We start from the raw sequence: 25957 nt of genomic DNA, 5'->3' as shown, positions 1-25957 counted from the left end.
AGTCTCATAATTCATAAACACATGGAAAACACACGACACCAAGTACAAAAATAAAGTATATAAAGCAACTGCGCATGCGTAAACGGAAATTCGCCGATGTTGTAAGAATAGTTGAAAAATATTTGTTACTCCTGGTTGTAAAAATAGCCACGGTGTAAAAAAAAACCTTTGTAAAGTAACTTATGTCAACGTATGATAACATAACATTCAAATTAGCAGTATTGGCATATAAATATAAAGTACTCAACAGAGTGGTGGCGCTACATCACTACACAATACAGAACCGTCTAAATATACGGCTCTGACTCAATAGTGTTCAATTTATATGTTATCTCTAAAATACACATAAAAGTTCCATTGCAAAATTTGCCAGGATGTTTGGAATCATAGGCGTACGGGACCATTTCGGTTTGGGGGGCAGAAACTTTTGTGCCCGAAAGTTCCCGTGACACTATCTAAGCGGAGCGCCACCATCGGTTGGCGCGTAGCGTACAAGAGAATTTTTTGGCAAAATATGCCTCTCAGATTGCCGGAAATGGCACTTCTGAGGCCTTGCAAGTTGCATCTAAACATTCTTTATTTTATAATCTCACGTTTAGAAATTTACACTTCCCTTAAAATTTGGTAAATTAGAAGGAGAAAAAATATTAAAATCACTTTGAAGGGGAAAAATAGGACAGCATATTTTTTAAGCTCCTATTTACGGTATTTATTATTTTAACACAGTACTCAGCTACCTCCAGAAAAATATACAATGTAGGCGGGAAAATGTCGCTTTGTCAAGTGAGACTGCAATTTGTATCACAAAAAAAAGTATAAAAAATAACAAAGAATATGATAAACCTGTACTTTTAGGTTTGTAGGCACTCCCCCCCCCCCCCCCTCCACCATCCATGAAAAAGAAAATGTTTCTTATAAACACTCATGTCGGGGATGTCCAGGTATACAGTTGACTAGTTAGAAAAAATGTTTACTGCGGTTTTTTTCACTTCAGAGACTGCCAATCTCCATGCATGCATGTCACCACGATTGTGAGCGGCGTTCCCAGTTAATAATTTTGGGCGATAGTGCAAAAAGCGTGGCAGCCCAGATGAGCTGCGCTTACGGTGGTGTTACACGCAAATATTCGGGCATCATGATGCTAAATAAAGAAAATCATTAGGCCTATATTAATATTAATGTCACAAAACAAATAACACAGAACGCTCTCCACGGAATTGTCGGGCAAAAATATGAAAAAGATTCGGGCAAGCTACTGCATATTTATATATATATTTTTTTCTCCTCTTAGGCTGCCCGAATTTTTCAGGGCTTTTGCCCGAATCTCTTGTCCTTTGGAAATTTGGGGGGGGGGAGGCAGTCTGCCCCCTGCCCCCTGCCCCCCCCCCTCCGCCTCGTACGCCTATGTTTGGAATACATTCCTATTCCATCGTTCATATATAAACTTTCACCTGAACTAACAGTCAAAGGAATTGTTCAGTGAAAATGGGATCCAGTCTTGTGAAAGTCAGTACCTGTGTTCATATGGAGAATGCTACTACCTGTTTAGACAGCTAATGCTAAATAATATAAAACTGTTAGCATCCATCTCTTTGTGTTCACCATGCTCATTAACCTGTCTGTATTTTGTACGTGTTTCTGTCCCTTCTGTTACTGTTACTTGTCATTTAACCTTTGAAGAACATCCTGCTAGGATCGAAACGTCAGACCAACTTACTTTTACACACAGCTATTACTAGCATAAAAGTAACTTTATAATTGGTCAAACGGGTAAACGTAGGACCCCTGGGATCGAGACTAAATCCTAAGAGTTTAGTGAATACGTTTACGTAGGCCGCACCTACATTTTCGCGTGCGCTAATAGTGTACGAGAGTGTACGTCATTCAAACCGTACGATATCATGAGTACACTACAATTATCAAAGTTTGACCTCAAATATTACCACAAATATTACAAGTAGGCCGACTGTATTCGCCATTTGTAAGTTGCTGAAGATTGCTGCATGTTTTAAAAGTACCGTCTTGCGACATTGAGCAATTGGCTACAGAGGGAAAATGTATTGAGTGTATTGTATGTAATGTATTAAATGTATTGTAAAATACTTACAAGTTGCAGTTTTGACCATGAGTCACCAATATTTGACTTTCTACATATCGGTAGGCTATAAGCAGGACCAGTTTCATTGTAAGTGTCATTGTTAGATTCAGTCAAAAACAAGGAGTCAGAGGGATGATACTGAATCACTATTATGTACTCGATAAAACGGGATTCGAGTGAAACCCATGCATAAGCCTAAGATATGCATCCGTTGTCTATGAGGCCGTAGTTGAAGAGACCACTCCATTTACTAAAAACCTGTGAGCAAAACAAGTTTTAATGATGCTGACAAGGATTTCAAGCCTCTCTGTCACTACAACAACGTATACTGACCGGTAATTCTGCACTGTGGGTTAATTATCTAATCAATCAGGTAATGGGTACAAAAACAGTACATTGTCATGGGATTTTAACATGGGAAACATTCCCAAATCAACTCGAACGGCTGCGCGCAAAGTTCATGTCTTCTGTACCAGTGGCGTAGGAAGGTTGGGGGGGGCTGAAGACTGATGGCCGGCCTGGGGGAGGGGTCTTAGGGGAGGGGGTGTCCCTTGGAAATGAAAAAGGGGTTTTCTGACTTGCGGAGCGGGGGGGGGGGCGGAATGGTACTTCCGCCCCTCCATATTTTTCACTGGGGGCTAGAGCCCCCCCCCCCTCCCCACCGGTTCCTATGCCCTTGCTCTGTACTATTTGAAGAAAGTCTTTATTTGAAATTCTTCCCCACTGAGTTTTGTCTTTGAAATTGTTCTTCAAGGTCCACTTACTCATCATCCTACCAGCCAACTGACACATGTTTGGGCGTGGTTTACAAATGTCGTCGCCATGAAACACTTAACATATATCAACCGCTGAAGAATATTTTGTTTACATCAAAGCCTAGCCTAGCACACATGACAGCACGCCAGTGAACACACATGTCTAAAAGAGAATATCACTTTGTGCAGTGTAACATTCACTGTGAGTAGGATTCCAGACATTGGGGAAATCCATTTAACTGTCGTGACCGACAAGGACATTTTACTTTTCAATCACAACGCGACGACCCCGACTTCGCATACGAGTAAGTAAAAAACATGGCCGAAAGGAAATACGACTTGGTGGTGTTCGGAGCATCTGGATTTACTGGTCAATTTGTAGTTGAAGAAGTAGCCAGGAAGACAAATGACATCCTGAACTTTAAGTGGGCTGTTGCAGGAAGGAACGCAGAAAAACTACAGAATTGTTTGAAAAAAGCGGGCGAGATAACAGGTGATGAAAATGACAACAATGTCTGAGTATCCTTTGTGTTAACATTCACATTGTTGGAATCTATTGTCATTATAAAATGATGGAAGTAGCACTTGTTGTTTAGCCTAGAATGTGCTACCTTGTTTGCAGGAAAGTTAAATGCCTTAGCCCACGTGAGAATGAGATATACAAAAACAATAAAGAACTTTTGAAATGTTAGGAAAATATTTCTATGCCTAGATCTAGCCAAAGCATTATTTAAGTAAACCTAACAATGACATGAAAGTATTGCATGCCATTATCTTCCCCTTCATTGCCCTCCTTTTTTCATGCATTATCGGACTGTTGAGTAATTTCTCAAATCCATGCATGTTTAAACTTAAGCCTTAGGCCTAGGCAGTAAAGCCTTTAATAGAATAGTCCAATTGGTTATAGAAACTGTTGTGAGCATCCAAAATAATATATAAATGCCACACTGGTAACAGAAAATCCATATTTTTAAGGTCAACATTTGCAAATTGATGCAAGTTCCTTATCATGCAGTTTCAATGACGGATATGTTCGAAACCAACTCATGAATTATTCATAACTCTTATAGTGTGAAGTATGCGTTCACTTTGTTTTGTAAACACAGCTGAGTATACGCTATACCCACGCTATCACTATTTTGAAAATGCCGATGTGCCAAGCATTTGGTTGTAGTAATAGGCCATCAAAACATGAGGAAAAGCAATTTTTCCCAATTCTTGACCCACAGAAGGAACCAAGGAAATCTGTAAAACATGTCTCCATAGCATAAGAACTGACAAATTTACATTTGCGACTTACAAATTTAACAGCAGGATTTTGAGGATTGCGTGCATTCTGCAATATGGAATTTCAACTTAGGGGGGCGTTGTGGTCAAGTGGTTAAGGCAGTTGGACTCGTGATCTAAGGCTTGCAGGTTCGAGTCCTGGCCAGATCATTGTGTGTCCTTGGGCAATGCTCTTTATCTCTATTGCCTCTCTTCACCCATGTGTATAAATGGGGACTAATTGCGAGGTAACTTGAAAATATAGTTGTGTGCGCCGGTTTGTGGTTGCGCCCTATCGGAAGTCCCCCCGGGGGACACGTGGATGTGGTGCCCCAAGAGATTGATTGAATTGTGCACACTTTGGTGTGTGGGTGTGACAAGTTACCAATGACCAGGGTTGTTAAGTTGTTAAGGCGTGTGAGAGGGCTTTAATTTACAAGACTGTAAACCTTCAACTTTCAACTTAGTAGTGGAGCTGGTACCAACCCTATTACTACTAGTAACGTCGCTAGTTGTCATCACTGGCACTCAGCAATAAATATGCTCAAATTCGGTCTTATTTCCATGTTCATGAGTTGAAGCACATAATACTTTCAGAGCACTTTCAAATATGAAAAATGTAGCCTACGGTAATGATAAATGGAGCTTATTCAACATTGAAGTGAGTTGTAACAATATATACTACATGGGCTTATAAATGTACTTACAGTATATACCGTATAGACGTTTCATTTGTGAGGGGGGGGGGGGGGTGGGAGCACAAAGATTATGATATAGCTATGGAAAATCTCATAGAGTACATATGGTAGCAAATTATTGATCATGGATTGGTAACAGTGTGAATATACTCATCTGCGAGACCTGTCAAGAACAAGAAGAGGTCCAAGTGAAAATGTCATTACTAAAGATAGACAGTTTGAACACACATACTGTTCATGAATGTGTTTACTGATTCTGTTAATATTTGCCAAGCAATGTTAAGTGACATTCATCAAATTGATTAGCATACTTAGCAATTGATGTGTACATTACAGCAGATGCTTTCAGGTACTGTTCTGTGACATTTGATGCAAATTCTTCTCACTGTGAATGCCACATGAGTCATGTACTGTACGTATTGAACATCCAATTAAATTGTAGCATACTGTACATAGTGAGAGTTTCAGTGAAACACTGATGCACGACAGCACATTTGCATTCTGGGTATACACTTACCAGAAGGAGTTAAGGGTAGGGAATACTGTGGATGAATCCATCTTTATAGGGAGACTGTATAAGTGTAAGTGTATTATACACAGCAGTTTAGTGATTTTGAGTAAGTGTTGCACAAGCTTCCAAGTCTCATTTCCTGGAGATTCTACCCACCTAAATTATCAAAACTTCTGATTTCCAAGAAAATTTAGAGTCCCAGGTAAGATGCTCTGTTCAAGAGGAAAGTAAAACGACTAAATATTTAATACAAGCTTGATAATTGCTGACCATGCACAGAATAGTTTCGCATTCAAATTTTGAGTAGCATTTGAAGATTCAGAAATTTCCCTTGTACAAAATATACTATTGTTTCTGTGAACAAAACAATGCTCTCCATCTTTGCACTTTTTTGCAGAGAATTTTGTGATGGAATTCGGCCATGTTTGGCCTCTCTTAAAGATTTGGGAGCAGTGTACAGTACTATACATTAACAGTATGTAGATGACCCATGATGTAAAGACTACTTTTATATAATCACCTTAGCCATGTTGATCAATGATTTTGATCTACAGTAAGTAACAGACTACAACAGGAGTTTTAGACTCTAACAACAAATATTTATTAAATAGCTAAATAGCCTACATATACATACATTTTACCCAAACAAACAGAACACTGCATAGCACATGATGCATGTACTTGTTAAACTGTGCCCATAGATTTTTCAGTAAAAGTTATTACATTTGAGTACAGATTCTGTATCCATGCAGCCTGGAAGGCAGCACTAGATATAAAGGGAACTATGTTTGCTCATGAATGTTAGACAGACAGACAGTTTCAGGGAAGTATTGGAGCTTCTCATGGTGAACTTTATCTGGAAGAGTAAATAATCTCTTCCAGGGAGAAATGTTGACTGAGTCTGATGACTTGCTTTAATCTCTAGACAAGAGTTTGCTAGATTTCTTTGGCTTTGGGTTTGATTAACCTTGGCTTAACTGGCAGCCTGATCAGGCTCGGTTACATTACAGGCTTTGTGTCACATTGCTGCACTGAACATGAGTCATATGATATGCCATGTACCATGTATCTGGTACAGTAATGTTAATGTTGTGTAAAGAAAGTTTACAATGTTTGTGCTACATGTGTGAAATGCTGTAGGCTAAGTCTGTATATAAATGGCATACAGAATATTGCTATGATACATGATGTACAGGTAACTTGGTCAAGATGTATACTAAAGCTAGCATTAAAGCTACAGTAGCATTTTTAATATGCATAAAAGTAATGTTCAGAATTAAGTAATTGTTTCAGACGGCTAAGGCGATGCACAGTTGAAAGGTTGATGCTTATTCCATCATGTAGTGTTCAGCATTAAGTGTTTCAGACGGCTAGGGCGATGCACAGTTGAAAGGTTGATTCTTATAATGCCACCATGTGTTCAGCATACAGTAATTGTTACAGACGGCTAGGGTGATGCACAGTTGAAAGGTTGATTCTTATAATGCCACCATGTAGTGTTCAGCATTAAGTAATTGTTGCAGACGGCTAGGGCGATGCACAGTTGAAAGGTTGATGCTTATTCCATCATGTAGTGTTCAGCATTAAGTAATTGTTTCAGACGGCTAGGGTGATGCACAGTTGAAAGGTTTATTCTTATAATGCCACCATGTAGTGTTCAGCATTAAGTAATTGTTGCAGACGGCTAGGGCGATGCACAGTTGAAAGGTTGATGCTTATTCCATCATGTAGTGTTCAGCATTAAGTAATTGTTTCAGACGGCTAGGGTGATGCACAGTTGAAAGGTTTATTCTTATAATGCCACCATGTAGTGTTCAGCATTAAGTAATTGTTGCAGACGGCTAGGGCGATGCACAGTTGAAAGGTTGATGCTTATAATGCCACCATGTAGTGTTCAGCATTAAGTAATTGTTGCAGACGGCTAGGGCGATGCACAGTTGAAAGGTTGATGCTTATAATGCCACCATGTAGTGTTCAGCATTAAGTAATTGTTGCAGACGGCTAGGGTGATGCACAGTTGAAAGGTTGATGCTTATTCCATCATGTAGTGTTCAGCATTAAAAAGTCTTTTCTACGGTGCACCGGTGTGCTAAAATATTCCCTGCTGCTACAAAGGAAAATGTTGGACAGTGATGTGTATAACAGTGATGTGTGTCTTGGATAACTTTGGGTGCTATACTGTAGCTGTACCTCTTGGGCACACTCTTGAATATAATTTGACCGATTAAATGAGTTGTCGGAGTTAAAAGCATCCATAATAATCCTTTGCTGGACAAATGAAAAATAAAGAAGGTTAAGCTAAATCCTACACTTTCACCAAGTAATTTCTTAGACTTGTATGATTGTTCCTTAGCTTGTATACGTCAGGGATTCCACAAAGTATTTCTTAGCCTATGGATCCTCTCAATTTCTGCTCAAGGATAATAAGTTCAATAACCTTATATACAGGTAGTTTTTAATATGGCGTGCAAATGCATGTGAAGACACTGTTGGTAGGAGTTTATAAATTTGTAAATTTGTCGCTGTAAGCAAGGTTGAATGGATAACATGTTTATAAAGTTCTCTTTACCGGATGTAATCGTTCAAGTAAAGGGAATTATTTAAGGTTGTTATACTTGATATCTCAGTGACAGAATGAAATATGAAGATAGAATTTTGACTATAATGAACATGGATATATTTCCAACTTTTAAATATATTTGTACTGTACATTTTATTTTGTTTTTTGTTTTGCCAGGATTGGATCTGTCTTCCGTTGAACTTTTGCCTGCTGATGTCAAGGATGATCTCTCTCTTACTTCCATGTGTCAGAGCACCAAACTGGTGTTGAACTGTGTTGGACCGGTATGTGGGCCTTAGATTTTAGTTTACACTTAGCGTAGCTCGGCAGAAAACAGGAAGTTTGGGGGAAATGGTTCTTGTATACAGTAGGTGTTGAGGATTGGGATGGATCTGATGATAGGAATAGGATGAAAAGAAAGACATGCTCCTCTCCCTTTAATATTTCAACCAAGGCCTACACATCAATACAGAAATAGTTTCACATTGTTTGCTCTTCTTGAGAAGTCAGAAATTTTTGATTTGCAATTACTCAAATTTTTCGGTGAAATAATGTCGTGAATGAGGGCAATTCAACGGTCCATGATGTGGTCGTCAGCAGTTTGTAAAGTTTACACCAGAAATTGGAAAAGGAATGCCCAACATGCATCATAGATAAGCCTTATGTATAACATGTCTGTAGACAGTGTTTCATGGAGGTCAAATGTCATGTGTGGTCAACCTGTGGAACCTTTAGAAACAAGATACCTCAAGAAGGGGAATGTCGTTGTGAGGCATACTTGGTGTGCAGCATTCATATTATGACAGAGGGTTTTCATTACCTACAGTGGAGATTAAAGGTCAAGAAAGGTCAGAACATATCTTGAAAGTCTCCTGTCTCATGCATAGAACTTGAACAAAGTTTGTATTTGCATGGAGCATATTGGGTGATTTCAATGTGCAACAAGTCAACAATTACTGTAGCTACTGTATGTAGTAATATAACCGCTAATATGAATATGAAATTGTAGTGCCCAAATTTCTGTTTCAAAATGAGCCAAAATCAATGCCGGAACCTACAGGTACGTTGAAAATTCAGCGTTTTTAGTACATGGGAAATATAACCACTGGTAAGGGCATATGTATCTGGATGGTTATTTTTGGTGTAGAGAGGTTTTTTAATTTATGCATCATGGACTTATTATTCTTTTCTTCACCCAGTATCGATTCTTTGGTGAAGCTGTGGTAAAGGCCTGTGTGGAGAATGGTAGCCATCACATTGATATCAGTGGAGAACCATGGGTAAGCTTCAATACCAACTTTAGGTAATATTCTGTAATATTAAAACTCTTATCGATTTTCAGGTACAGCAATAAGAAATAATTGTAAAAACCAACCAAACTTGCTCAATTGCCGCCATGATAAAAATTATTGAGCTCGAAATTTGTATGAAAATGATGGTAATAAATTAATCAATTTCATTTTATTCAGCTGGTTGCATATTGGCATTAAAGGTATGGTGACAGTGTCTAGCAATGCCATCAGATTTCTCTGAAATTATAAACCAAGAGGTCATTCCAAAGTTGTGGCTGCACTGACAACATGAACACTTAAATAGTAACATCTGCACTGTAATGTTGTTCTCAATTGATGCACTGACAGTAGCTGAGGCCAAGCTATATTCTCTGAAAGTACTGTATCATACCTGTAGTCCAGAAACTGTGCTAGATTTGTCGCTTTAAACGTATCGAAAAACATAATTTTGCAAAGTATTAACGCTCTTGCAACAGTGATACAATAGGCTAACATGTATTTAAAACAATGTAGGACAACAACATCAACAATACACCTTAATATTTTGTATTTAATAAACATAACTTGCTCATTGTTGCTTTTAATATCAATTTTTCTTAAATACTGTACGAAAAGGGAAACATATTCACTTGTTCTTAAGAGAACCCCTTCACCTTTTTTAGTTATTTTTTGTACTGCTTGAGATATCAGTGTGAGTGAGAATGAACATTTTATAGTTAAACAGAATCCTGTATCGACTATAATGCTGAGATGAATACATGTGTAAGGGATTCAGTGGCTCAGACTGTGTGTATCTTTGCTGGCATTATTAGTTGAGATTCCATCCTCCCAGTGATAGACTTGTGATTATTATAAGGTGACTCATTGGCTGAGTATGGAATGTCATCCTGTTTTTGAATGACTAAGAGTAACTCAATAATTTGTAAGTCTGGAATGTGGGGAGGGCTTCCAATAATAATGATGTTTTGCTTATATCTAGTATCTATAGATACATAGTTATCCACTGAATAATGTGCTGAAATATGCTAGAATGGTCGGCTCTGTGTTTCTGTGTAAGGTTCAAGGGTTAACATATAGAAATAAAATTTATTTTTGTGTGTTGTACTGTAGGCCAGTAAAGAAATTACTAAAACTTCAGATTTTATTTTTAACCCCACCCCCTTTTTTTGTTGAGAAATGAGCCATTAAATATCAAAGGGTCATCAGTCAAAGTGGCTGGACTACTTAGTCTAGCACAGGGATCATCAGGACAGCTGCTCCAAAGTAATGCAAATCTCCATAGCCAGATATAATATGCATCAGTGCCTTTCATATTTATGAAGGAAAATGGTGTTTGGTGTCATCATCTGTTGGTTGTATGAAATTAAAATAAAAATGGTTTCATTTTTCTTGAATAAGAATTTATAAAATAATTCATTAACAAGTAATCTTTAGGCCTGAACCAAGGAGTAGAATATGTCATCCATTGAGCCTTACAGGAGCATTCCAGACATTTAACATATTTTTGAGTTGAACATATTGAAAACAATGTACAGTACTGTAGCTGCTGAAACTGCCATACAGTAGCATTCACATTTTTCTTGTTTCATTGGACTATGGCATATCAACAATAAAATCCTTTCTAAGAGTCAATGGAGTGAATGTACTTCTTCATTAACTTGTATTTAATTAAGTAGACGTTTGCTCTGTCTTAATTAGGTCATGATTATTCGCGATAAGCAAATAACTCAGTTATTTAAATTTCATTATTTAATATAATATATAATTATGAAATATTTAAAATTCAAATTTTCTTTGTGTTTTCTTTTAGTTCTTGGAGTCAATGGAGGTAAAGTACAACCAGCAAGCCAGTGAAGCTGGTGTCTATGTAGTTGGAGCCTGTGGATTTGACAGCATCCCAGCTGAATTTGGTGTCCAGTTTACCAGAGAGAAATTCCCTGGTTAGTATTATAAGAACAGTGGGCGCATGTTTTCGGTGACCGTGCTGAACACTCATGTTGTTATCAGCACCACTTATTTAGTATGGGTTGATTGTAAAGCTGGCCGCACACTGCCTTGACTGAAATAGACCAGACTAATCTTTACCCTCTTGTCAGGTAGACCCATAGTCTTAACAACTGCACACTGAAGGCTGTTGAGCTTACTCAACAACTTTTTTCCATTATTGACCGGTGCTCATCAGGTCAAATGCAACTTATTTCCACAAGATTGGCAAAGGTCAGGAATGGGCAGTATAATTAAGGGGTTAATCAACGGTCTAGCGTGCGTTACTCACAGGATTAATGCACGATCGGGGGATAATGCAAGCGATGCACGAGGGCGGAGCCCGAGTGCATCCAGCGATAGCATTAACACCCGGAGTGCATTAATCATGTGAGTAACGCACGCTAGACCGTTGATTAACCCCGTTCATTCATACACTACCATTTGTGTGGGGGAAAAATCATAAAACAAAACATTTTTGGTTACATATAACCAAAGATTTATTAAAGTGATACCCCGTTTTTACCGTGCGTTTACTCACAGGATTAACCACGGTCAGCTGACCTGAATGGACCAATAGGATTTAGGAATCTTTACTAAGTATGAATGAATACTAGATAATCCATGTGCAGCAGCATAAAAGGGAATTTCCCTCCTTCCATCCCTACTTAATTCATGAAATCGTTGCATGAGTTTCCCTGAGTTTCCCTGACTGAAGCCAACATTACCTTAAACTGACAAAATCTTGAAAAGTCATCTCGTCTTAAGCACATATTCACTGCCCTTCTATCCAGTATTTAACATATATATGGGCGGTCCAGTCGGACTTGGGTCGAGATCAGTTCAGCGGTGTGGGACACCACATGTGTCGGTGTGCGACACCACATGTGCGACATCACATGTTTGAAAGCGAGCAGTGATGAAAGAGAATGTACACAAGAGGTGACCACAAAATGAGTCATTGCCAGTGTCTGGCTAGTTAATCTCATCACTCAATGTGAAATTAATTCTTCAAGGACTTTCTTCTTACTAATACCACTCAACCCATTTAAAACCTTTCCTCTCCCCCCCCTCCCCAAAACCCATCTTTTGCATTCTTCTCTTCAATAGTTAGCACACCTGCCACAGGTTGTATGTGATCCAGTGGCAAAGCCAGAGGGGGGGCAGTGCCCCCCAAATTTGCTTTGGGCTACAGTCTTCTCCCCCCCCCAAATGAAATCCAGTGATGTATTCAAAATACTTCTTTTTTAGATTTTTTCGAGTTCTATTACCTCAGGGCTCATGTTCATACTTCATATAAGGTCAGAACTTGGTTATCAGACCAAGTTATAACACATTTTGGGCCTTCATCATACCTACATACGGAGACCGTTGATCAATATCGTCCTACAGAATAAGAGACAATAATTTAGCCGGTTGTAAAACCATTACAAACTAGTGCTACTGTAGCAACCCATGTGCAATTTCAGCGACCAATGATGCCACTCGTGGAGAATTTTCACTGCACGTATAGGCCCTATTGGCCTAGTGAAACTTGTTTGTGTGGAAAACTGGGCATGTAGTGAATTAGAGTAGCTAATTTATTCATTGTATCCTTTTCATAATGTGCGGAATTATTTATTCATTTACACACGCTGCATTACTGTTATTTGTTAAACCGTAGGCCCTATAGCGTATTTCGAAACGATGGAATTGAAACCATTACAGGGTTGCCCCCCTTAAGAAAAAATCTTGCCCCTTAACAACAGAATGCTGGCTATGCCACTGATGTGATCAATCATACAGCAAAATTACTCCTGAACCCACTGTTTATACTTTTTTGTTCAAATGATTCTTATACCAAAAATGATAGTTTTCAGAATAATAGCATTCAAAAGACTTTACTTTAAGATGTAATAACATTTGCTTTTGAATAATGGTTGCTTGGAGACCAAGATATTGAGATAGTTGTCAGGGTATACATGCAAACTTTTATCCATGATAGTGGTTCTTCGACGTAAGTGTTCTCTCAAAAACAAGATAATATTCATGCAGCTCTTTGCTACCTCGAACAAATTTTTTTTTAATAAAGCTCTCATAATTCATCATTTGGATAATTTTTTTCATGCTTTGTCTTTAATATTTAATTACCTCTTCAGGCATCCTGAATTCATTGGAGAGTTACCTATCATTGAACACAGGTCCAAAGGTTGGTCTACTTAATACTCTAGTGTAGTTAATGGCAAACCGATATGTCTTTCGATGTATCATTGCTGGTGTTTATTGGATGCAATTGTTTTCATTCCTGTAGACAATTTTGACAAAATTTACAAGAGTGTTTCTCAAAGTATGAATACAGCTGGCCAAACTACATTATGCTCTTTGAGTTGAGTAGGTAATTTGATAATTCTAATGGTAGAATTGGCAGTCCTGCTGGGAATTGGTTGGCTGATGCGTTTTAGGACACCAAGCTCCTCATTCTGTTATGAGTAGCTCAGGTTGAATTCCGACCATGAGACACCTTTGGGAGGAGAGGTGCTTCAATTTGGAGGCAAATGTGCCAAAGGCATCTAATCTCTGTGGGAGATCAGAGTCAAATAATCACCATGTCACCTGATTTGAGGACATGGTATAATGTGAGTGCAGTAGTTGTTAGGGAGACATGTAAGTTTGTCACTCATAAATATCCAAACCAAGCAAGGTTTGCAACTTTTTGGACCTCTTTTTGACTGTCACAAGTCAAGTATATCTGCCACTGTATGGGTAATTCAATTGTCAACTCAATATTGATAGTGAACCAAAAATGAGCAACCAAAAAATAAAAGGGATTCTTGATGAAACATTTACCCAATTTGACTAATTCTTGTTCTGCTTGTATCATGCAGAGAGCCTGTCAAGGTTTCGTTTTACCCAGAAACAGAAAACATTTTTTTTCATTTTCATCCTTTCAGGATCATTATCACAGGCCTTTCAAATATTTGATGGCATAGATACAAATTACAAAGAAATTAAAATATCAGTAGAAAATAAAAAAACACAAGAGAGAAGAAAGGAAAGATATGAATCTCATAAATGAGCATATGAATAGAAGATGATGATGCATAGAAGAAAACAAAAGAAGTTATGATTAAAATTTAATAATCATCTGAATATCCTTATTGATAAATTTGGAATTGAGAAAGGGTACAAAATATTTGTTTACTAAGGGAGCAGTTTATTTACCGAGAACAAGATGATCATGGGATCGAAAGCAATTTTGGGAAGTTGGCTGAAATATATTAGAATTCATAAAACATTGGATGATGAAATAATAAAGAATAATAATATATAATAGATAAGAAAGAAATGTATATGAAGATGGCCTGCCGTGCTGAGACTGTTACAAAGTCCACCTTCAATGCACTCGAGTTGATACATTTTACACATTTCAAAGGCACATATGGTTAATACTTAACTAGTTATGTTCAGAAACTACACTCATAGTTGTCGAGTTTGTTTTTAACCAACATATCAATGCTATCAGAGGAAACCTAAGATAAAGAGGAAGTGTTATGTTTTGTGATAATTGCTTGCATGAGAGGGAGGCATCTGTCTTATTCTCCCTCCTCCTCATGAGACTTGATTGGTATATCGACATTGGGTATAACTGTTAAGCTATGACATTTTCTATAAATGGAAGTTGTTGACGATATTATCATCTGGTATATGTGGCCACATGCGCTGACCTCCGAAGGTGCGGAGTGACCATTGAATATAAGACATATCCCCTGATTGACCTCATTGGGAGGAATAGGGCAAATTACAGGGACAAAAGAAAAGGGGTGCAGTAGATGTTGATGTTGTGATAGGTGTATTTGCACATTCAAGACATATATGCTGAATATTCATAAAGTTGCCTAGATCTAGTGTAACTTGTAAATTGTGGCAATGAAATGGTGCTCAAATGCAGCATATTCCTATCCTGTGTAAATATATCATTTGTGTGACGTCTGTTGTGACTCTAATTTGCAACTAGTATCCATTTTGTATTTATTTTTTCAGGGGGGAGCAGTCAACTTTGGTACCTGGCATTCAGCAATATATGGATTTGCCAATGCTAAAGAACTAGTTGCTCTGAGAAAAGAGAATAAGAAAGAACCGCTGCCAAAGTACACTCCCAAACTGTCAAAAAGGTAGGTGGATTAACATACTATAAGAAGACAAGTTTAATGGTCCATAGTAGTTCATGTGGGTAATATAGTGATGGTCCATAGCAATTAATGTGGGTAATAATGTGATGTTCCATAGTAATGCATATGGATAATAATGTGATGGTCCATAGTAATTCATGTGGGAAATTATTGTGATATTCCATAGTAGTTCATGTGGGTAATATAGTGATGTTCCATAGCGATTCATGTGGGTAATAATGTGATGGTCCATAGTTATGCATATGGGTAATAATGTGATGGTCCATAGTAATTCATGTGAGAAATTATTGTGATGTTTCATAGTAGTTCATGTGGGTAATATAGTGATGTTCCATAGCAATTCATGTGGGTAATAATGTGATGGTCCATAGTTATGCATATGGGTATAATGTGATGGTCCATAGTGATTCATGTGGGTAATAATGTGGTGGTCCATAGTAATGCATGTGGGTAATAATGTGATGGTCCATAGTAATTCATGTGGGAAATTATTGTGATGTTCCATAGTAGTTCATGTGGGTAATATAGTGATGTTCCATAGCAGTTCATGTGGGTAATGTGATGGTCCATAGTAATGCATATGGGTAATAATGTGATGGTCCATAGTAATTCATGTGGGAAATAATGTGATGTTCCATAGTAATTCAAGTGGGTAATAATGTGATGTTCCATAGTAATACATTGGGGAAATAATGTGATGTTCCATAGTAATTCATGTGGGTAATAATGTGATGTTCCATAGTAATTCATGTGGGTAATAATGTAGTGTTCCATAGTAATTCATGTGTGTAATATAGTGATGGTCCATAGTAATTCATGTGTGTATTAATGTAATGTTCCATAGTAATTCATGTGGGTAATAATGTGATTGTCCATGTTAATTCATGTGGGTAATAATTTGGTGGTCCATGGTAATTCATGTGGGTAATAATTTGGTGGTCCATAGTAATTCATGTGGGTAATATTGTGGTGGTCCATAGTATTCATGTGGGGTAAAACTGATGTTTCATAGTAATTCATGTGGGTATTAATGTGATGTTCCATAGTAATTCATGTGGGTAATAATGTGATGGTCCATATTAATTCATGTGGGTAATAATTTGATGGTCCATGGTAATTCATGTGGGTAATAATGTGGTGGTCCATGGTAATTCATGTGGATAATAATGTGGTGGTCCATAGTAATGCATGTGGGAAATTATTGTGATGTTCCATAGTAGTTCATGTGGGTAATAATGTGATGATCCATGGTAATTCATGTGGATAATAATGTGGTGGTCCATGGTAATTCATGTGGGTAATATTGTGGTGGTCCATAGTATTCATGTGGGGTAAAACTGATGTTTCATAGTAATTCATGTGGGTATTAATGTGGTGTTCCATAGTAATTCATGTGGGTAATAATGTGATGGTCCATATTAATTCATGTGGGTAATAATTTGATGGTCCATGGTAATTCATGTGGGTAATAATAAGGTGGTCCATGGTAATTCATGTGGTTAGTAATGTGGTGGTCCATGGTAATTCATGTGGGTAATAATAAGGTGGTCCATGGTAATTCATGTGGTTAGTAATGTGGTGGTCCATAGTAATTCATGTGGGTGATATGGTTATGTTCCATAGTAATTCATCTATATTAGATTAAATAAGGAAACTTTACAAAGGGCGTTATGAGATTATATATAAATTTTAGAAAGGAAAAATATGAAAATCTATTGGTTTGTTTGTTAAATGTTAAGTTCACATGCCACAAAGCCTAGTGTATTTGCCTGCATGTGCATTCCATCTAGTAATATGTTTCGATTGAAGTGCATCTAGAGCAATCAGCATTAATGATTCTTTTTGTTTTTGTTAGGCCCTCTTATTTCTTCAACGATGATCTTCAGAGATGGTGCATTCCCTTTCCAGGTGCAGATGCATCTGTGGTCAGGCGGTCTCAAGGATTTCTCTATAGAAACCAAGAAAAAAGGCCAGTAAGTATACAAAAAAAAAAAGGTCACAATTTAACCCTCAAATGGCATATTCTGAGGCATAGTAAGACTATAAATGAGTTTCTGCTGGATTAGCAGACGTTTTGGGAAATGGGATTATTTTGTAATCCAATTCCGTCGTAACTTCAAAGGAATTGAGGACTTGTGGTTAAGGCAGTGGACTTGTGATCTAAGGATTACAGGTTCGAGCCCTGGCCAGATCATTGCGTTGTGTCCTTGGGCAAGGTGCTTTATCTCCATTGCCTCTCTTCACCCAGGTGTATAAATGGGGACCTGCGAGGTACTTGTAAATATAGTTGCGTGCGCCGGTTTGTGGCTGCACCCTATGGGAAGTCCCCCGGGGGACACATGGTTGTGGTGCACTATGGTCCCCCAGGAGAGATTGATTGAATTGTGCACACTTTGGTGTGTAGGTGTGTCAAGTTACCAATTACCAGGGTTTTAAAGTCGTGTGAGAGGGCCTTGGCCCTGAACAAGACTGTAAACCTAAATAATAATAAAAAATAAAAAAAATAATTGCTTTGACTTATCTGGGAGGGCAAGTCGTTTCTAACGTTTAAACCGGATGGTGCCGTGGTTTTTTGATTCAGTTCCCAGAAATGTTCTTGGTATCCTGAAAAGCTGCCCAAACTAAAAGGTCCCTTAGATTACTAGATCTCGTAAATGAAATGACAGGTGGTCTGAGTGTACCAGATTTCACATGTTCGGTGCTCTGAAGTTTGTGGAAATTCTTCTGAATGATATCTGCCAGTGAGGAGACCATGTTGGAATTCAGTAACCAATGGTTCCCTTTTGAACTTGTTTGACCAGTTAAGTACGTAAAGTTTTCAGTGTATTTGTATAGCATGTTCAATAGAGCCCACAAAATACAGTCTGGTGTTCCTTGGTGTCAAATTCAAAATCAGAAAAAATCAGAATCAAAATCTTCTTCAGAAGAGCAAATGCATCGAATATGCAATGCTTGAGAGTACAGAATGTTTCTGTTACAATGACATGGATGACAACTGCTTGGTAAAAGGTAGCTGTGCTTGTTTGTGGGTTTATTGAACAAGTCAGCTTTGAGTGAGCCATTTTGTAGAGTAACAGTGATGACCAAAAAGTGAACATCATATGATGTCTTGAAAAAATATGAAGTGAATTTGATTGTGTGATGAAATGAGTTGATATCATCTATGAAGTGTTTTGAAGTTTTGGAGTGTTTTGGACAGGGCTCATAGTTGGCAAAGTAGAAATTCTGATTATTACAATATGTGGATAATTGTTGGCCCCTCCTGGGACCTTTGTCAGCTATAGCTATCACCGAAGTGAAAAGTATACAGCAAGTAAAGTTGTTTGAAACAAACAACTTTACCAGTGCTGCAATATTCCTATAAGGCATTATAAATGATTGGATGCTCAATGGTGATAATAAATACACCGTTACTGGCATGTCGTATGTGGAGGCAAAAGAACTGGTATTGATGGCCCATATTATCATAAGACATTTGATGAATAGTACTTCCTACTCCTAAAGTTGTCTTTCTAATAAATATCAGTAAATATCGTTGAATGCATGGTATTTCTTGCTACCCGCAGGTCCAATATGGTGCCTATGTTTCGTTGTCTGGTCTCTATTCTCTCTTCTGCTTGTTCCTCGGTGGAATGTTTTTCGGATTGTTGGCAGGTTATGAATTTGGAAGAAATCTTCTGTTGAAGGTAAGTCAATCACAGGGTCCTCCAGCTCTCCAAGAAAAGTGACTGCTCCTTCTTATAGGTCTTCATACTTTGCTCTGTTGGCAATGGTTGGGGAGAGCTTATATAGAAATGCTGGCCTCAAACTTTAGGCAATTTGCTGGCTAAAATGACAGTGGAATTTCGCTGTTTGCCTGTAGAAAAAAGGCACTGGCATTATTCTGCCTTTATGATTGGATACTGTTTGCAGGAATGCCAGAATTCTGGCAATAGCCACAATCTTTCCGTCCCAGTTGAAACAGGCATTAGCTTTTTCCGCGAATTTCTATTATCCTACTATTATCCTAACACACTGCAGCATAGCCAAATTAGAGCCTATACCAAATTTTTTTCTCTGGATTTTCATAAAGTCCCAACATTAGCTTAGATAGTCTTTAGGACATCCAAGTCCCCACAACTTTCAGGCCCTAGGGGCAAACCATGCTGGTAACCCTGTGTTTGATGCTATAATCTTATAACTATGTTGTTCATTAATGAGACCAGTCAACCATCATTTCAAATAGTGATGTAACAATGGAAAATGTTTGACAAATTCTAATTTGCTTTGTTAATAAAAAAAAAATATAAAAACGGACGGGATTCATAGAATGATCAAACTTGATCAGTCCTACTTAGGTTGTACCTGGCAGGTTTGGAAAAATTGTAGCTCAAGAAAAAACTGCTATAACTTCAAACTCAACTGAACTAATTCACATGAGTTCATGGTATAGTCATATATAGCCCATTACTGAATCACTGAGTAATGTAGGTTTGGAAAAATTGTTGCTCAAACACACACAAAAATGTGCTGTAACTTTAAATTCATAAAGTTATTGCTCAGAGCTATATGGGACTACTTAATCACTGTGACTAATGTAAAGGTGGGCTCCAACTGAACTAAGTCACATGTGCTGATTATGAAATAGAAAACAGATACACATAATTTTTTAAGTTAAATTCTATGTTTTTTTATTTGAAGGAAGGTTTAGTAATACAATTGGGCAACTGTAATACATTGCCGACAATTGTGAAGAAAAAGCAATGAATGCTTTGTTATTAACATTGTTTTTTTGGTCTAACATGAATAAAAGAAATGTATGAATATGGAAATAGTAAACAGAAGTGATAGCTGGGAAATTATAAACAAGTTTAGAAGGTGTTCAAGTCTTTTTGCTTCTTCATCAAATATAAACCACTTCACAGGAGACCGTGTTTTGGTCAGAAGTTGGTTATTTGCATATTTTAATTGCCTTTGGGTATACTTCCCAGAAGTAGTGTCAGGGTTAGGGATACTTGACCAGTAAGTAAGAGATTACTGACCCGAAAAGAGCATTCCACATTCCAGTTAATTCCTATAACTTAATATTTATTTGTTGGTGTCTCTCTTTTCTGTCTGGTTTAGTATCCTAGCTTTTTCTCCATGGGTACCTTTAGTAAGGAAGGTCCTACCAGGGAACAGATTGATGGCACATCCTTTAGTATGACTTTCTTCGCCGAAGGCTTTTCCAGTGAGGAGGCGGAGAAGACTGGGAAACATGACACCAAGATGGTGACCAAAGTCAATGGCCCAGGTCTGTCTTTAAAGCATTTGTCTGATGCTCCATGATGGTGTGACTTGATGAATGATATTGTAGTTTTTGTTTATGTGTTAAAGTGTATTCTACTGTACTCTAAAACTTACTTTTGTCTTGCAAGATGGCAACAAGAAATTGGTCTTAATTTGAGTGTTTCATGTTGGTGGTCTGTGATGGTGTTGCTTGGTGTTGTGGTAGGATGTGATGTTGTGTGGTAGGGTGTGCTGTTTGTATGGTAGGGTGTGCTGTTGTACGGTAGGGTGTGCCTTTGTGTGGTAGGGTTGGCCTTGTTTGGTTGAGCGTGTGGTAGGGTGTGCTGTAGTTTGGTAGGGTGTGCTGCTGTGTGGTAGGATGTGCTGATGTGTGGTTAGGTTTGCTGTTGTGTGGTAAGGTGTTCTTCTGTGTGTAAGGGTGTTCTACTGTGTGGTAGGATGTGCTGTTGTGTGGTAGAATGTGCTGCTGTGTGGTAGGATGTGCTGTTGTGTGGTAGAATGTGCTGCTGTGTAGTAGGATGTGCTGTTGTGTGGTAAGGTGTGCTGTAGTGTGGTAAGGTGTGCTCTAGTGTGGTTGGGTGTTCCTCTGTGTGTTAGGCTGTTCTGCTGTGTGGTTGGGTTTGCTCTTGTGTGGTAAGGTGTGCTGTGTGTTAGGGTGCGCTGCTGTGTGTTAGGGTGTGCTGCTGTGTGGTTGGGTTTGCTGAAAGTTCCCCTATTGACTGACTGTGGGGTGGTGAGAATGTCCCGCTACTATGATTTAGTACTTATATTTATTTTCTAATTATCTAATCTTCTTTTGTCCAAGAATATTCTACACCAAAACTGCCTACAACTTTTTCCATTACAAACCAGGTCCCTTAAAATGTGTCTAATCACAGTTAATTCCTGCAATTGAGTAGTTGGGTAAACTAGACATTTGTTTCTAAATTGTTTTATACTTTGACATTTACTCGGACGTTGGTTTTTGCAGAGCCCGGATACATATCCACTCCAATAGCCATGGTGCAAGCAGGACTGACATTACTCCAAGAACAGGATAAAATGCCCGGAAAGTAAGTCAGAGTCTTTTGTAAGATTAACAAATAAACAGAGAAACGTTTAAAGTGATAAAACAAACTTTGGATAAGTTGACTAGAAAGGTCTTGTGCTCCAAACCCTGAGACAATCCGTCTTCACATTGGAAAAGATCTGGTTTAATGACATTTTTATGCTTGTAGGATCCAGATTATCTTGACATACTGTGTGACAGAGAGTCATAATGAATGTTAATACAATGGGGTCTTCCAACCATGCAAAAAATCAAATATCAGACGCTGTCATACCGGGTCCTATCTAGTTCTGAGACAATCCGTCTTCACATTGGAAAAGATTGGTTTAACAACATTTTTATGCTTGTAGGATCCAGATAATCTTGACATACTGTGTGAGAGAGAGTCATAATGAATGTTAATACAATGGGGTGTTCCAACCATGCAAAAAATTAAATATCAGACGCTGTCATACCGGGTCCTATCTAGTTCTGCAAAACTTGATTTAATTCATAAAGTTATTGAAGGTAATCATCTGTCGCTCTACGTCAATCTTCTCGCACCTCACCATTGAAATATATAAAACTGTGCTCACGTATACAAAAGCATGTCAAAACACATGTTATATAATATCTTTTTTATTCTTCCACTCGTTTTCAAATCCCCGATCTCCTCCTATTTCTTATATGATGTATGACTTTGCCACTCAGGTGAGATTTTTCAGCAGAGAATCACACTATTCTTTACTGTGAAGTCAAGTGTCAAATCACACTCTTGAATTTTCAGTAGCAGATTCACACTGTAAGTCTGTTCGTTTGTTTTCTCTGTTGCTAAGGGGTGGTGTCCTACCAGCAGGTGCTGCTTTCGCTGGCACTTCCCTGCTGACGAGGTTGGAGAAGAACGGTCTCCACTTCTCCGTTGTGGAATCCAAGTGAAAGAAATAATTTGGTAAGTTTTTCTAGGTATATATACTTATCTAACATTCTTTGCTCTTGTCGTGAAATTTGTTGTTTTGTTCTGGACAAGTAGAAAGATTTCATTTGTTTATCACAGAATTCTCTCGATAAATCACCTTCTGTTTTGCAGTATCAATTGATAATTTATGTAATGTGACTTATGAAAGGATGTGGTGTTGGTGGAGGTGGTGTGGGCGTTAGGGGAGAAGGGATGTGGTTTGCGGGTGTGGGTGTGGGTTTTAGGGAGAAGGGATGTGTTGTGGGGGTGTGGACTTAAGGGGAGAAGGGATATGGTTTGTGGGTGTGGGCTTTAGGGGAGAAAGGATGTGTTGTGTGGGTATGTGGTGTGGGCTTTAGGGGAGAAGGGATGTGGTGTGTGGGCTTTAGGGGAGAAGGGATGTGGTTTGCCGGTGTGGGCTTTAGGGGAGAAAGGATGTGTTGTGTGGGTATGTGGTGTGGGCTTTAGGGGAGAAGGGATGTGGTTCGCGGTGCGGGCTTTAGGGGGCGAAGGATGTGGTGTTGGGGGATGTGTTGTGTGGGGAGGTGGTGTGGGCTTTAGTGGAGAAGGGATGTGTTGTGGGGGTGTGGGCTTTAGGGGAGAAAGTATGTGCTGTGTGGGGAGGTGGTGTGGGCTTTAGGGGAGAAGGGATGTGGTTTGCGGGTGTGGGCTTCAGTGGAGAAGGATGTGGTGTTGGGGGATGTGCTGTGTGGGGAGAAGGGATGTGGGCTTTAGGGGAGAAGGGATGTGGTTTGCGGGTGTGGGCTTCAGTGGAGAAGGATGTTGTGTTGGGGAATGTTCTGTGTGGGGAGAAGGGATGTGGGCTTTAGGGGAGAAGGGATGTGGTGCACGAGTGTGGGCTTTAGGTGAGAAAGTATGTGTTGTGTGGGGAGGTGGTGTGGGCTTTAGAGGAGAAGGGATGTTTTGTGGGGGTGTTGGCTTTAGGGGAGAAAGGAGTAGAGATATGTTGAGATTCTGCATACTTGTTATCATCAGTAGCATCACATGGATATTGAGCACCTCCTATGTACATGATCAGCTATAAATCGGGAAAGCCAGCTGCCTCAATGGAGAAATTTATTTTTCTATTAATATGTTTCATTCATCTTTTAATACAGGTTTTGCCAAAATTCATCCAAGGCAACTTTGTCTCTAGCTTGCAGCTTTGGTGATCAACTTCTGAAGCAGGAGAGCAATTCAAGTCAGCCAATTGGGACTGATGATGCAAAGAGGAAAAATAGTGGCATTTTTTGCCCACAAGTCATGAATTTGAATTTATATGTATGATTATTATTAGTTGCTTTTTAGTACAATGGTATGCTCAAATAGTTTCAAGTGATGTTGTGCAATTTAACACATGTAAGAACTAACCATTGCTTTTAAAATCTGAGAACAGAAATGACCAACTCAGAAAAGCAATCTGGGTTTGTTTGTAACATAACCATTTCATTCTAACCAAGCGATGTGATATTGACACTGTTATATCATGGTAGGCAGTAAGCCTAACCAATTTAAGAGAAAGGAAAAACACTTCTGTCCATGTTGATATCCATGTAATTCCTAGGTACTCAGTTTTCTCAATCATGTCATACAATTACGGTTTATTTTAAATGGTGCATTATGGGATGACTGCAATGTGCTACAACTGAATTGATAATAAATTGTGTATATTCCTACAGTATATCCTCATTAGTGAGCACCTTGCTATTACAGTTAGGCATAAATGTAAGGGTATAGCCAAAAGAAAATGCATATCCATGGACAAAAGAACGTACTTGGTTTGCTTAAACCTTCAGCTTTCCACACATTTTAATGGTCTTTGGTTGTGTGAAGGAAAAAGCTAGCAAAATGATATTTCTCGTTTGTATCCATACACCTTTCATACATTGGTTAATACTGTGTCTTATTAATAGTTCTGTGCTTTATTCATTTCAATGTTTTTGGGATGGAATTTTTATATTATCAAATACACAGCAATATTCTTTCTCTTATATGGATGGTGTATGATGCACAAAGAAAGTAACAGGAAAAAATAAAAGGGGAATTTCAAGTTTTTATTGTATAAAGTTGTCCCTTTGTCTCCTTTTAAATTGAAGAGGGCACAGATTTAGAAACAAGACAATGGGTTTAAATTGGAGGTAAAAGCTGCAATTAATTGCAACTGGCTACTAAAAAATCTAGAATCATAACATTAGGAGAACAACCTGTGATGGAAAGAAGCTTGACAGGCCTGCCAATGTTTCCATAACTACAGTGCTATATAACATTGATGAACAATCAATATTAAGCGTCTTCGCTGAAAAAAAAAAAAAACCTGGAGATCCAAAAAGTGTTCTTTTTTCTGCTTCTATACTAACAAGCTCTTTTAGCCTTGTAACTATGGCAACCACATCACAGTATAATGTAATCCAAATGGTTCATGAACTGCTTCACAGCGAAAATGCTTAACATAAATAAAATATTGAATTAATACAAGTTTAGCTTTGTTTTACTTTTTACGAGTTTTCTTGTCTTTAAGTGACTAGACACATTTATGCCGTCAATACACTGGAATTTTATTTTTGGAAGAGTCAAGGTTGTACATTTTTTCTTGTTTTTGAATCATAGCTCCGTACAAGCTATACAAATCAATAAACCAAAACATCTCAGTGCACCTGCTCATTAAATAAAAACATCTGCTTCTAGTTCAAAGGAAATCCAAAGTAATCATTTACCTCAGAATAGAATGTTCTTTGAGAGTTTAATTTGATTCCTTCTCCATACAATTTAATGAATACCAGACGGCAAATGAAAACCTTTTTGGAGTTTTAAAAGGAAATATTATTCCTTGGAAACTGCCCATGTTTTATATTGATTGTTGTGTGGTATTTGTGAATCCATGTTATAACTAGTACTCTGTCATCTTGGCTCAAGTATCATGCTGAAAGTGTTGGGCTTCATGTACTATAACGAACTAATAATGGAAGACCTCTTGTGTACTGTCTAGCTCTATAGAATCAAGTTTGCTAACTCTGCAAATTGAAGCTTGATCAAACTTTATGCTCTGCATGCAAATCCACCTTCTTGACTACAATTTAAGAACCATATATTGTTTTCAAGGGGTTCAAAGGGTCACTTCTTTTCAACAGAGATCAAAAGTTTATAAATTTGTCACAAACCATAAAGACAAGGTGCTGAGGTGATTCCTTACCAAATTTCAAATAGAGAAATATTTTATATAACATTGCAGATAAGATTGTTTTTATCATCCTGAATTCTTATGATCAGCAAGGTTCCTACTCTCATGTGGATCTGGTTACAAGATGTTTCTTTTTCTCTCTTGACCACAAATGACCTCTTGATCTTCAATGAAAAACATTAGAATCCTTGTACTCA

The 25957-nt window shown here is 38.1% G+C and overlaps 1 protein-coding gene across 1 annotated transcript; it reads left to right on the top strand.

The window, feature by feature from the left end:
• The first annotated feature begins 2994 nt into the window (after nt 1-2994).
• Nucleotides 2995-25057, top strand: LOC139971940 (saccharopine dehydrogenase-like oxidoreductase). The gene is made up of 12 exons (XM_071978793.1): nt 2995-3346; nt 8066-8172; nt 9088-9168; nt 10991-11120; nt 13302-13351; nt 15184-15314; nt 17188-17305; nt 18899-19018; nt 20436-20604; nt 21571-21652; nt 22464-22576; nt 23701-25057. The coding sequence occupies exons 1-11, from the start codon at nt 3172-3174 to the stop codon at nt 22561-22563; spliced, it is 1263 nt and encodes a 420-aa protein (XP_071834894.1). The 5' UTR covers nt 2995-3171; the 3' UTR covers nt 22564-22576; nt 23701-25057.
• The last annotated feature ends 900 nt before the right edge of the window (nt 25058-25957 follow it).

Source organism: Apostichopus japonicus, chromosome 8 (genome assembly GCF_037975245.1).
Source record: "Apostichopus japonicus isolate 1M-3 chromosome 8, ASM3797524v1, whole genome shotgun sequence".
NCBI lineage: Eukaryota > Metazoa > Echinodermata > Holothuroidea > Aspidochirotida > Stichopodidae > Apostichopus > Apostichopus japonicus.
Note: the sequence above shows the minus strand (reverse complement) of the source record. Positions and strands in the feature narration are given on the sequence as shown.